The following is a 14,849-nucleotide window of genomic DNA, read 5'->3' on the forward strand; positions in this document are numbered from 1 at the left end:
AGGAACACTCATCCTCTAAATATCAGTCTCTGATAACTCCAATAAACTGATAGATTTGGTAACAACTCTGGTACCTTATATTTCAGGTTTTTTTCCTCATTGATACATTATATCATTATGGTCATGGCCACCAATTCTCCCTCTCATCCCCTAGATCCATTAATGCCATAATCTTTCTTTGTGAGGTAGTCTTTTAAATATAGTGTCTATGTGGTGAAGGAATTGTTTGAGGATAGGATGACCATATCACTCCAGTATGCAATAAAGGGTATGGACCCCTATTACTTCTAAGAAAAAGCACAAACTCCTCTGATATTCAAAATCCATATCATCCTAGTTCCAAGGTATCTTTCCTCATTGCTTTTCCATTATTCTTTCTGTGTTCTAACCAAAACATCCCACTTGGCCTTTTCTATGAGTAGCAGATTATCTTTCACCTCTGTTTTTTGAACATGTTTCTTAAATGGTCTCCACAGTCAATTCTGCTTCTTGGAACCCCTTGTTATTCTCAGTTCAATTCAATAAACATTTGCTTAGGCCCTTTTGAAGTAAGTGAAAAAAACACAGGCTTTAAGTCAAAGGATCTGGGTTCAAAGTCAAGCTCTGGCACTTGCTACCTGTGTGAGCTTGGCCAAGTCACTTTAGTTCTCTGGGCCTCAGTCTCCTCAACTATGAAATGAGATGATTGGATTCCATCTGTAAACTCCAGTCCTTCCAGCTACATTTTGTTGTCCAGCTTTTTGATACATGCCAGTTACTATATTGGGTACTAGGGGTTATAAAGATGAAAATCAAGTACCTTTTCCCTCAAAGAACTTACATGGTATTGGAGGGAAACAATAATTACAAGTATATTCAAAAATTATTTTTAGATGGGGGAAGAAAATCAACTTGAAAGGAGTGGAGGGTTGGACAAAATACAGAAAAGCCTTCAAAATTCACCTCAGTCAAGTGCTACCACCTAAGTACATATTTCCTTTTTGTAGAACCAGTAGTATATAATAAGTTCTTTGTAATCAGGAAGTGTTTCATTTTGACTTTTACTTTTCCATTGTCTACAAACTGAAGTGTTTCATTTTGACTTTTACTTTTCCATTGTCTACAAACTACTTAAGTAGGCACTTTAGTAAGATTTGTTCAATTGAGTTTTTAAAAAATAATTTTAAAATCTATATTTAAAAAGTCATATTTCTGGATAATCCTATTCATTTCCATTTTAACAATCTAAAATATTATGAATATTTTATTTACTTAAGTAAATTTTCATTGATTTTGAACTCCTTGAAGTATATTTGTTTAATAATAAGATTAACTGAAGGGATACTGTATCTATCTACTTGTATATATATAGTCTATGTACTTGACTCATCCTAAATCTAGAGAAATTAGAAACCTAAATCATTCCCTATATTAATCAGATGGAGTATTAGCAATAAAAACAGGGATCCCCCCTAATAAACATTTTCTTCTGCCTCTGAATGTCTGTTTACTTGTGATTTTTTATGGTTAGTCTATACAGCTTATATTCTCTCCCCTTCCTGCTAATAACACTACTTTTCTTACCTTTTAGGGTTGCTTTTTTTCCTGATGGGGTTGATGACTAAAGGAGTGATATTTCATAAGTCTAGTGTTGAGAAAGGTCAACATCTGTAATTATTCAAATTTCGCAGATGTAGAAACAGATTGAAAGCATTTTTTTTTGTAGTTGAAGGGACAAATAATTAGTGTTGCTAGACCTCATAATCCCATTCTATTCTATTAGTTCACATTACTTTTCTGTGCCTCATACTGTACTTCAGATGGGAATTCAAAAATGAATTGAGCCTGAGAATTAGAAGTTGCAGAATGTATTTGCCACATGCCAGCTGGCATTCGAATCTCAAAAGGGACCTGCCTGCACTTATTTAAGAGAAAGATAAATGTGTTCACTGGATCTGTTACTATAAATTCATTTAGGAAGAGGACTGAGACCACTAACATTCCTCTCTGCTTTGAGTTGTGGCTGGCAGATTTGGTTCACTTTACCTTTGGGAGGTAATGAGTTTTTGCTGGATGGTAAAGTGTTATCACACTTGATTCAGAACTCCCTGATAGCTATTTTTCTTAATGTTTAAATAAAACATTTGGCTGACAAAGGTAGGGAAGAGAATGTGAAAATCCCAATCCACCCACCATCTCATAGAGAATGGAAAGAATGAATATGTGACCCTGATTCTTTTAACTAGTGGAGGTTTAGGACATTAGAAGGTCTGGATCAGGTGGAGGACTTCCTTTGCCCCTACACTGGGAAAAATCCTATCTTCACCAGCAGAAGATTATCTGATAATCAAAAGGATGTCATTTTGACTTTTAAGGGAATCAGTTTAACTGTGAGAAGCCAATTCCCAATGAGCAACTCCTCTTCTCTCCTTTTTCTTCATTTCCCCTCTCCTTTCCCGGAAACTATGAACGTCTTCCCCTATCAGTTTGATTTTTTTGACTAGGAATAAGAGGTTTTTCATCTCAATTCTTACATAACTTTAATTATTGAATGAGGATTGCCTTAGTCAGAGACCTGAAAAAGAATTTAGCTTAAAAAGGCTAAGGTTTTATTCTTCAGTCATTTTGTTCTATACATTGTCACTGGACCCAGATATTTCCATAGGAAAGACTGAGGTTGGTGATATTGCACAGCCCTCCTTCACTTAAATTCAATTTATTTCAAGTCATGACATCACCTTCCTGAATTCATGGTCCTCTTTGAAAACAATGAACAAACAACAAGCAGTCAATGCAGTGCCAATCCTTTCTCAAGTTTTTGTGTTGTGATTTAATATTATTTGTGTTTTTCTTATTATACTCCATTCTCAGAATAACTTCTAACTGATATACATAGACAAAATGTTTAAGTTACTCCCTTTCTTTAATATATTCAGTGTTTCTCTCTTACCTCCAACATGGAATTATTAAAACCAAAGACTGGAATTTAGAGTCCTATACACTTTGAATCCCATCTATCTTTCTAATTTTATATTATTATCCTTTTCATACATTCATTCCAGTCAAATTGGTTAGTTAGCGGTACCTTTTCCATGATCTTATATTAAATAATTAGCCCTCTATGTCTAGAATGTATTTCCTATCCACTTTCATCTCAAAGAATCCTAGTTTAATTCAGAATACAGCTTAGATGTTAACTTCTATTCAGTGCCTTTTGGATTTCCTTACCCCAACCCCCCTTCATTTATAAATTGCTTTTTTCTTGAAACTGTTTTGCATTGCTGAACAAATTTTGCATTTATTTATGTATCTGTTATAGTTTCTTACTTCTCAGTGGACTAGAAGCTTCTTGAAGTCTGGGACAATTTAGGATCACCCACCCTTCCTGTTTTCCCTTCTCTCTTTAAATTATAGTACATAAAACTATCCCAAATCACTTTATATTACTTTAGGCAATGTGGTTGTTCAATGAACATTAAATATGACAAAAATTGAATAGATCAATCAGTTATATACAACATCTGTCCCCTAGAACTTTGACATACTTGGGAACAACAAGGTGGTAACTCCTTTATTCAGGAGAAAAATCCAGGAACAAATCTATTTACGTAAAATATTATAATATCATTTATGAAATGTAATGTATACAATATTATTTAATATATAATACATAAGATATAATCATATTAAATGCACTTTTAAAATAGTTTAGAATGCATAGATTCATGTAACAGGGAAGACAAAAGATACAGAGAATAGTTTAACTGTGCATTTTCTCTTTGTAAGTCAGATTGTTTTGAGTTGATAGAAACAAAGTTAAAACAGACAAATAGTTTTTATTTTCAGAAAATTTTGAAAGGTGACTGTTTTTGCAGCCCTTTAAAAATATGCATAATCACTTATTTTAAGTGAAAAGAAATAAACATTGCCTCTGAAAGCATACTTCATGGTTCCTTCAACACTATGAGACCTCATCAGTTATGGGGTAACTTGAGGTAGATGAAATTTCACTCTGTGTCCAGATCAATTTCTGTTGCAATAGCTCTCAGTTGTGGAAAGTAGAATCCCGCCCCAGTAGACTGCATGTTAGTAAGAATTCAAATAATATTTCAATTATTTTCCGTGGCATATGTGCATCTTTGAGATACTAGTTTGGTTGACCAGAAAAATTGTTTCATGGATTTTAAGAGATCTTTTAATGAAAAATGGAAGGACTATACCTATGCCCTAGTTCACAGATCCAGTGAAGTGTTTACATGTTAGAATGATCCATGATAAGACTCAATAAATGTGGGATCAGGAAGTTAAGATTTCTGAATTTTTAGTCATGAAAGCTAAATTCAAATCTGAAATTTGCCAAGTGCTCAAATACTCCAGAACAAATCACTTTCCTTATCTCATTTCCTTATCTGTAAAACGGGAGTGTTGAATTCGACTATCTTAAGATCCTTGTTGAGTCCTAAATACACATTTCTTCTCCATTTATCAATTACTGGTCTAAAGAGTATGCAAGAGGCAATGATCATATCTAACTCCTTTAGAATACAATTGATGATCACTTTTAGATAAATTAAAATTTAATTTAGGTAGTTTAGATTTAATTAATCCCAAACTACTCCAGTTTAGTAACATTTCTATTCTTATGCCCTTAAATTTAACTTCTTTTCTTTTCAGCTATTTATCCCAGTATCTTTTGTAATCTTTCTAAAATTTGTTCTTTAATGCTCTATTATTGTCAGTTTCTTCAGAAATAATAAAGTTCCTTTCTAATTCATATCATGCTGGGTTAAGCTCCCTTTAATTTAACAAAAAATGCTTATTACATGCAAAATACTGTTGCTGTATAAATAAATAAAAAAAAACTTTCCCTAAAGGGCTTGCAATTTAAGAATATATCCACTTGGTGAACCACAATAAATTCTGGTACCTAATTGTCCTTCCATTGATTATTTATTAATCATGATTCTCCCTATATAGGGATATTTTGTTACCTTTGTATTTCTATATAATGTCCAATTCAATTTCCATGTTTCCTAATTAAAATGAAAAAAAAAATTAAAGGCAGGGGTATTTTTTAAGGATTTTATTTATTTTGAGTTTTACAATTTTTCCCCTAATCTTACTTCCCTCCCCCCCCCCCAGAAGACAATTTGCCAGTCTTTACATTGTTTCCATGGTATACATCCAAGTTGAATGTGATGAGAGAGAAATTGTAACCTTAAGGAAGAAACATAAAGTAAAAGAGATAGCAAAATCAGACAATAAGATATCAGTTTTTTTCTAAATTAAAGGTAATAGTCCTTGGTCTTTGTTCAAATTCCACAGTTCTTTCTCTGGATACAGATGGTATTCTCCATCTCAGACAGCCCCAAATTATCCTTGATTGTGGCACTGATGGAATGAATAAGTCTATCAATGCTGATCATCACCCCCATGTTGTTGTTAGGGTGTACAGTGTTTTTCTGGTTCTTCTCATCTCACTCAGCATCAGTTCATGCAAATCCCTCCAGGCTTTCCTGAATTCCCATCCCTCCTGGTTTGTAATACAACACTAGTGTTCCATGACACACATATACCACAGTTTGTTAAGCCATTCCCCAATTGAAGGACATTTACTTGATTTCCAATTCTTTGCCACCCCAAACAGGGCTGCTATGAACATTTTTGTACAAGTGATATTTTTACCCCTTTTCATCATCTTTTCAGTGAATAGGCCCAGTACTGTTATTGCTGGATCAAAGGGTACACACATTTTTGTTGTCCTTTGGGCATAGTTCCAGATTGCTCTCTAGAAAGGCTGGATGAAGTCACAGTTCCACCAACAATATATTAGTGTCCCTGATTTCCCACATCCCTTCCAACAATGATCATTGTCCTTTCTGGTCATATTGACCAGTCTGATAGATGTGAGGTGGTACCTCAGAGATGTTTTAATTAAGCAGGGGTATTGTTTAATTTAACCCATATGAACACTGTAGGACATAATATTTTTGTCTGCACAATCCCCCTACATGTACACTGCAAATAAAAAGAATACTATATGCAGTTTTGTATTTTATTGATAATTTATGTTTTTATAATTTCAATTTATGAAATGAGAGCAACTTTACAAAGAAAAACACCTTCAAATAAACTGATCAGTGCAATATTAAATCATAAGTTTGAAAAATGAAATATGGCCTTCCCATCTGTCAGGGAAGTGATGGAAATGAGATATATATTTTTAGATGTCACCAATGTAAAAACTTGTTTCAATGGAGTATGATTATTTTTATGTGGGTATTATTTTTAATTTTTAGTGTAGTGAAAACAGTATGAAGGAGAATTTTTTTAAGTTTACAATTAATAAACAAATGTTTATATTTAGATTATCATTTTATAAGTAATAATGACTTTTAACTTTACCTGTAACATGAAGAAGAATGCCATACTTGTGAATAATAGGCAATTTTTAGTGTATTTTCATCTTTGATGCCAGAATTTTTAAAATTCCATGATTAATGTCAATTTTAATGAAACTTAGAAAATGTTTTCTTTGTAATTCCTTAAAGTAGAAAGTTTCTAGATATTTTCAGAAAATTTAGGATGCTGGAGGCCAAATGTAATTTGAAAACCACTACCTGCTCAGTCAATTAAAAACAAAACAAATCAAAGTCTATGTATCAAGAACTTCAAAATCCCAAATACAACACATTCTTCTATGGTGAAACATGAAATTTTATTTGCTTGGATTTTTCAATTTAGTGTGATCTTTAGGAAAAATATAAATTTCTCCATTACTTTTGAGAAGTGCTAGGAGAAGACCTTAGTGATTTAAACTTTTTCCCTCTTAAGTGAATTATTTAATTCTAGCTGAAACATATAGCCAGTTCTCTGGAAAATTGTAAAATTTTCTCTGACTGTAATTTCATGAAAGGAGTAATTTTAAGCCACTTGAATATGTGTCTTTTACTTCTAAAGGAAATAACAGGGTAGAACTGTCATTCATTATATTAAGAGTAACCCTAGGCTTGAAACTCACCTCTACTTTCTGAATACTAATGCTGACAGTAGTTAATGCAATTTGAAAAAAAACCTGGCAAATTATGTTAAAAAGACAATATTCATATTCATGTAAAAATTCTTTTGAGTTTTCATTGTTATCAGTAACTTTTCATTTCAGCTTGTTAGCAAATTATTTCACCTTTTCATATACTTTTGGTCATTATTACTATTTTTGAGCCATTTGAAATTCATATGATCATATGATCATAATTTATAGGTGGAAGATATATCTGGAGTCATTTAGTATAACCCCTTCATTTTACAGATAAATAAATAGAAAACCAGAAAAATTGTGAATTGTCTAATTAATATATCTAATGAGGTCTAAGGCATAGCTAGTTCTACCTTATTCTAAATCCAGTACTCTAACAACTATGTCCTGCACACTGAACATTAACTTAATCATGAAAGATTCAAAGTGTTTTAAAGTATGAAGTCACATGAAATCATTTAATTGGTAAATATTGTTGTGGTGGTATTGTTCAGTCATTTTCAGTGAGGTCCAACTCTCCATGACCCCATTTTGGGTTTGCATGGTAAAGATACTGTAGTGGTTTACCATTTCCTTCCCCAGTTCATAGTGAGTTATATTTATTTGTTACAATAGTATGAAAAACTTTTTTAAAACACTTATTATTTTATTTTTCCAGTTACATACCAAATTCATCCATTTGCAAGTTTTTGGATTCCATATTTTCCTATGGATCTGTGTCCATTATAGTTGATCATCTCTCAATGTTGTGAATGTATAATACAATGTTCTCGTGGTTCTGCTCACTTCACTCAGCATCAGTTCATACAAGACTTCCCATACTTTTCCAGAGTCCTGCTGCTCATGATTTCTTAAAAACAGTGGTACTCCATAGCATTCATACACCATAACTTGTTCAGGCATTGCCCAATTGATGGACATCTCTTCAATTTATAATTCTTGGTCACTACCAAAAAAACTGCAATAAATATTTTTTGTATGTGTGGAGCTCTTTACATTTTTTAATGACCAGTTTGCAATATAGACCCAGTAGGTATTGCTAGATCAAAAGGTAGCACAATTTTATTGTCTTTTGAACACATCTGCAAATTGCTCTCCAGAATGATTGGATCAGTTCACAAGTTCATCAAGAGTGAATTAGTGTCCCAATTTTCCTATGTCCTCCCCAAGATTTATCATTTTCCTTTTTTAGTCATATTGGCCAATCTGATACATTTGAGGTAGTATCTCAGAGTTGTTTTAATTTTTATTTCTCTAATAACTAATGATTTGGAGCATCTTTTCATGACTATAATTTGCTTTAATTTCTTCATCTTAAAATTTCTTGTTCATAATCTTTGTCTCTTTATCAACTCATGAGTGATTTGTAATCTTATAAATTTGATTCAATTCTTTATATATTTTATAAATGAGTTCTTTGTTAGAAACATTAGTTGTGAAATTTTTTCCTAGCTTTCTGCATTTCTTCTAATCTTGGCTGAAGTGCTTTTATTTATGCAGAACCTGTTTAATTTAATATAGTCAAAATCATCCATTTGACAATTTTTGATGTTCTCTATCACTTGTTTGGTCATAAACTTCTCCCTCTCTCCAGATTGTTTCTTATTATCTTAATTAGTTTACAGTATGATTCTTTATGTCTAAATCCTGTGCCTATATTGAATTTACTTTGGTAAAGGATGAAAGATGTGGGTATGCCTAGTTTCTGCCATACTACTTTACATTTTCCCCAGCAATTGTTATTGCATAGTGAGTTCTTATCTCAGAAACTAGTGTCTTTGGGTTTATCAAACAGTAGATTATCATGGTCATTTACTACTAGTTCTTTTGTACCTAATCTAATCCACTGATCCACTTCTCTATTTCTTAGCCAATAACAGATGGTTTTGATAATTGCTGCTTTATAAAATAGTTTAGATCTGCAACAACTAGGCCACCTTCTTTTGTACTTTTTTATTACTTCCCTCATTATTCTTGACCATTTGTGCTATGAAATGTCTTTAAGACCCTTCAAAACCCTGTCCTCTCAGTTGTGTATACCTTACTCCCCTCCAGTACTCTTTGATCCAAAGACACTTGTCTTTTTGATGTTCCTCACACATAATGCTCCATCTGCTGACTCAAAATATTTTCCCTGACTCTTCTCCATTCCTCGATCATTCTCCATTCTCCTTTCTCTGTTTTCTATTGTCTCAGTTAATCTCAACTTTTTTCAAAAAATACTTCCTCCTTAATATTAGTGCCTTTTCTCTGCAGCTACCCCTAATTTATGCTGCAAATATATTATTTTTACATAGTTATTTGTATGTTGTTTTCTCTCAGACTGAGTTCTTTAAGAAAAAAGGCTGTGAACTTAGCACAGTGACTGGCACATAGAAAGCACTTAATAAATGCTAGATACTGCCTTAGTATTTGAAATTTTATTAAGTACTTTCCATTAATGATTATGATTTAATGTTTATACATTGTGATTGGTTACATAGCATTCTGAGCTATAAGACTACTCTCTCTCTATTGTGATCTGATAATAGTGGGAAAAGATGAGATACAGCTAATAATTTAAATTCTATTTTTGGCAATTTGATTCAGTTTTTTATGTCTATAATCATTATCATTGGACCATTTTTTAAAATAAATTTAGATATATAGAGGGAATGGTGCCACATAATGCAATTCTAGGATAAACAAATATATCCCTGTAATCTTGTGGGAGTACCACTGACTGACAAATTTTCTCTGTCTGGATCTACATGACAAAATAATCATTCTCATTCAGTCAATTGGGTAAGAAATTTAAAAAAAGCAGTCAAACATTATTTAGTGCCAAGAGTACAGAAAAATAAGACTATATGATAAGCACATGTCTTATAATTAATGTAATTTGTTTTGAGATGCTATGTCTACTCAGAGCTCTTCAAATAGAATATTATATGAAATCAGCCGTGTGTGTGTGTGTGTGTGTGTGTGTGTGTGTGTATTCATATATTGACTTTTGTCTACCCACTGGACTGTGATGACTCTGGAAGAGAGAATGAGTCTGATGATTTCATGCAACTCTGCCCCACTTAAATCCAACCTGGGCATGAATCAAAAGGCATCGCTACTTTGATTAAAAATCTGAGCCATATTAGTAGATTTCTGAAATGCTGAAACATGTAATGAAAATAAATGTTGTTTTGCACACCTGCATTTTATGTTGTAAAACACAGTGGGATGCATATATGTGAAACATCTGATCCTTGCTAATTTGCCATTACACTGCATTGTGGCAAATGCAGTAATCTACAGGGTTCTGTCTATTTGGAACTCATTTCATGGCTGACTAATTAAATAGATGAGAAGGGGAAATAGGTCTCTTTCCTCTAAAGCAAACTAAACAGATGGAACAAAGTTCATTCCCACCAGTGGTGTCAAGAAGGTCCTCTTCTCGGATGCAAGGGCTTGCATCTATCTGTCAAATACAGTGTTAGTGCACTCTTAACACAGCACTTGAGAACACAGTGAGCTTCTGGTTTGTTTTAACTACACAAAACTTTTTGTCATACACAGCCCCTAAAGAGGATATTCATTTGAGGGAATCCAGACACGAGAGGATTAATATTCATTTCAGTTAGACAACTTAAGTCATCTTTTATTCATTTAGAAATTTAAGGGAAAAATTAATGTCAGGAGAATTAAGCTGGTTTCCTGAAGGGGAGATTAGTAAATTGTACTATGACCTGAAAACACAGTCTTAATCTGCAAAGGAACCTTTCTAAAAATCTTAGATGAAAGAAGCATAGGGCTTGTATTTTAGTAAGATAATTAGGCAGGCACTTTTGGAATCTAATTTTTATTGTATATAGCAATTGATTATCTATATTACAGATATGCATATGTATGAATTATATAGTTTAATATATTAAGTATTTTTTGTGTATTTGTATATGTATCAATCTGCCTATCTAGCATCTTTATCGTCTAATCTTTAGCTGGATCTATCTAATTAACTTTCAATTATTTATCTGTGGCAGCTTGGTATAGTGGAGAGCTTCTTGAAACTTGGAAAACTTGAATTCTATTCCTGCCTCTGACATATGCTGGTTGTATAATTATAGGCAAGTCACATAAACTCTCAATGATCTAACCCAATCTATAATATTGTTAGGTGAAGAAAAGATTTTGTACTGCACAGATAGATGGAATTTTTTTTTTCATCAGGGTGTTTCTTATACCAGTGAAACATCATGTCTGGTTTATGTACATATAGACATATCCATTTTCTCAACTAATTATCTATATATCATGATATTTTTATGTAAAATTTGTTTTCCACAGTTCCTAGTGTCCTTGAAATAATTTGCAGCTGAGGATCTCACTTAAGAAAGGAAAGAGTCACCTGACAATGTCTTATTCAATAGAATGACTAAGTGGCCTTGTATTCTTTGAAGAAAGACAGTTGCCCATATGTTTCTGAGACCTTGATTCTATTTTACACATCATTTTCACTGCATTGATTTTATTCTAATTTCAGACTGATGCAGCTCTAATGTATGATGCTGTCCATGTGGTGTCAGTTGCTGTCCAACAGTTTCCACAAATGACTGTTAGTTCATTACAATGTAATCGGCACAAGCCATGGCGCTTTGGGACCCGCTTTATGAGTCTAATTAAAGAGGTATGTCTCTAAAAAAAAAAATGTAGCTTTGTCTCTTTTGTCCTCAAGTTGCATTAATCCAAATGATATACTTTTAGTGTTTTTGTTTTCTAGCACATTGGACCTTTCCCAGTATAATTCTCTCTTTTTTACCTAGAACAACTGGTATTTTCATTTGAAAATGGTTGATACCATTATTGAAAGAGCAATTATTTAATAATGAATACTGAAAGGGTGGGGTAAAGTGTATTGTAAATATGTGGGATATTTGGTTAGACAAACTTCTTCAGAGTCTATGATAGAGTAAATCAAGCCAAAGAGTTAAACATGAAAACTTTGTTGGGTGGGTGCTTTTCTGTAGTATTACTTTTCTCTTTATAATTTTTTTCTATTTAAATTTATGCTTATCATTTTTTTCAGAATTTGTTATTAAAATCCATAAATTATTTCTTTATGTTAATACAATTTTTATAATAAACTGATGTTTTATGTGATAATTTACATTAATGGGTTCTAATAATGGAAATATCTATATTTCATTTTCCAGTAGTTTTCTGGACATAATATCCAATTATTTTAACAATATAAACAATTTACACATAAGCTATGAATTTAAAAAGCCTATAATTCTATTATAAGTTTAGAGCAAGGAGTCCTTAGAGATCATCTCATTCATACCCCCTTCCTATTTGATATATGAGGAAACAGAAACTCACCAAGGTGAAGCAACCTGCCCATCATTATTTCCCAAATTAGTGGAAGAGTTGAGAATCAAACCAATTTTATTTTATTTCACTATTTTTCATAATTCCACTTTGAATAGAACTATACTGTTTGCCCTTAGTCATATGATGAACTAATCATGTGAAGTTAGAATATTCATCCTCCAGCCATCTGCATCCCCAGGTCAGTGCTCTTTGAAATTGCAAATGCTTTTCAATTTTAAATAGTTTTGAATCCTATGGTTGTATTGAATGTGAAAACAAATGATATAAAAGGCTGATTATTCCAAAGAAAATGTGATTGTCACAGGAATTTGAATATAAATCTTCTGAATGTAAATTCCTTCAGAGTAAACAGAGTAATTTCACTTTAGTATGAATTTAGAAGTAATATATTATTCGTTTTCAATGTGAGAGAGCTGGTCTTAGAATCAAGAAAACTTTGTTTCTATTCTTCTTCACACATAATATATGTAACCCTGAGCAAAACACTTAACTTCTCTGTGCTTTAAACCACTTGGAGTTACAAAGGCAATTGATTCTGGTAGACAAAGTTAGCTCACTGAGTGTTGCCTAAATCAATAAAAGTACAGGTCTGGACCCTGTCCCTAGACTATTTCAGGTATGCACATGTATTCCAGAGAGGCTTCTGGATCATCTCAGAAGGGAATACAAAATATTTTCATTGTTTTCCTTTAAATAATCCCAAAGGTAAACTATTTAAAAATTGATAAGCTATTTTTAACTCTCCCCCTCTTGGAAAACATTCATCTATTCTCCTTTTACCTTCTACTTAATTATGGATATTATTTTTTTTCCTCCTAGGCCCATTGGGAAGGCCTCACAGGAAGAATAACTTTCAACAAAACCAATGGCTTAAGGACAGATTTTGATTTAGATGTGATCAGCCTGAAGGAGGAAGGTCTTGAAAAGGTACTTGAGATATTCAACTTACTTGGAATAGCATATGAAGCATTAAACAACTCCTTTTTCCTTATGAACAGAGTGCTAGGCTGCATCCTTACATCTCACTGAACACATAGGTATATACTTTACTTAAATGAAGTTACATTTAATGAATATCTCAAAGAAGCAAATTTCCCTTTATAATCACTGAATTAGAGAATTGGCATACAATTAGGGAATGGGGTATTGTGTTGCTTTAGGTAATTTAAATAGTTTTATTTGTGTCACATGTTTATCCTGTGATTTTGATATGCACACCATGTTGATTTGTTTTAGTATCTCATTACCATTATAATTAAAAGACTTGATTTTCTATATACAGTTTATATCTATTTTGGCTTGTAGAGAATTTGTTACCTTGTGTAAGGAAAAAATCAAATGAGAAAACATTCTTAACTAGTTCATATCAAGTAATTAAACAAAAACCCAGTTAAAATATAGTAAAATTAGTAATATGTATTTCCTGTACAAAATATATCAGGCTGTCTACAAAATATTTCATCAGGGAGCTGAAACTTGCCCCCCACCCCCTTTTTAAAAATTTTATCTCTACTGTCCTAGGAGAAGCAAACCATAGGAAGGAAATGGAAATGATAACAGAATATTTGTTTAGCTTAAAATTATTTGAATTTAATTTTGCTTATATTTATAAAGGACCCAGCAAATTATTTTCCAAAGAGAAGTATTGGAAATAATAGATAAAATAAATATTTAGGTGAACAGATGAGGCAAATATTTAATCTTATGGTGAATTAGATATTTTATGAGAAGCAGTTTGGTGAATGAAGAGAGCTTGCCTTATAGTCAAGAAGAAGTTGGTGCAAATTTTGGCTCTGATATAGGCTAACTTTGTGGCTGTAGGTATGCCACTTAAGGCAGGCAGCTTTTTAGAATTATTTGGATAAGTGCTTTGGTGAATCATCTTTGTTAAATTGGTAACAAATTTATTTCCCTGTTCACTTGAAGTTCCATGTACTGATGAAATCACAGGGCATTTAAAAAAAGAACTGTCTTATAAAAAATTTGTAAACTAATAGAAAAACTTATATTCTTGCACATGATGAAATATAAGTTCAGGAACTATACTGAATGACTTTATATAATACTTTTTGGTCCATTTTTTTGGTGACATTGCTAAATTACTTGTAGTTCCCGTGAGTGTGTAGAAAGACTCTTCCAATGGTTTTTTTTTTATTCTTTGGGTTTAAGATGGAAATCAGTGAATAAAGAGGATTTGTATTTATATAAATTATACTAAGGCTGCAGTTGAAATACTTTTATACATATTACAGGGAATGTTTATTGTGTGGAGGGACAGAAAAAGGTATTCTGCAGATTTCCCAAGGAGTTTGTATCCCAAATTGCAGAAATATCATGTAAAATCTGTGACAACATTATTTCATGCATAGCCCCCATTTATAACATGAATCCATAATTTATATGACTTTTGATTCAGAAAGTAGATATTAATTGACACTAGATTACAAATATACAAGAAGCTAAGAGAGAT

General features: G+C 32.3%; 1 protein-coding gene across 1 annotated transcript in view; it reads left to right on the forward strand.

Annotated features, from left to right (window-relative positions):
- Positions 1-14,849, forward strand: part of GRIK2 (glutamate ionotropic receptor kainate type subunit 2) — an 851,151-nt gene that overhangs the window by 457,154 nt on the left and 379,148 nt on the right. The window contains exons 7-8 of the mRNA XM_074187246.1: positions 11,529-11,672; positions 13,199-13,306. Coding sequence (XP_074043347.1) covers positions 11,529-11,672; positions 13,199-13,306 — 252 coding nt within the window. The remainder of the gene's footprint in view (positions 1-11,528; positions 11,673-13,198; positions 13,307-14,849) is intronic.

The sequence above is a fragment of the Macrotis lagotis genome, chromosome 5, assembly GCF_037893015.1.
Source record: "Macrotis lagotis isolate mMagLag1 chromosome 5, bilby.v1.9.chrom.fasta, whole genome shotgun sequence".
Lineage (NCBI taxonomy): Eukaryota > Metazoa > Chordata > Mammalia > Peramelemorphia > Peramelidae > Macrotis > Macrotis lagotis.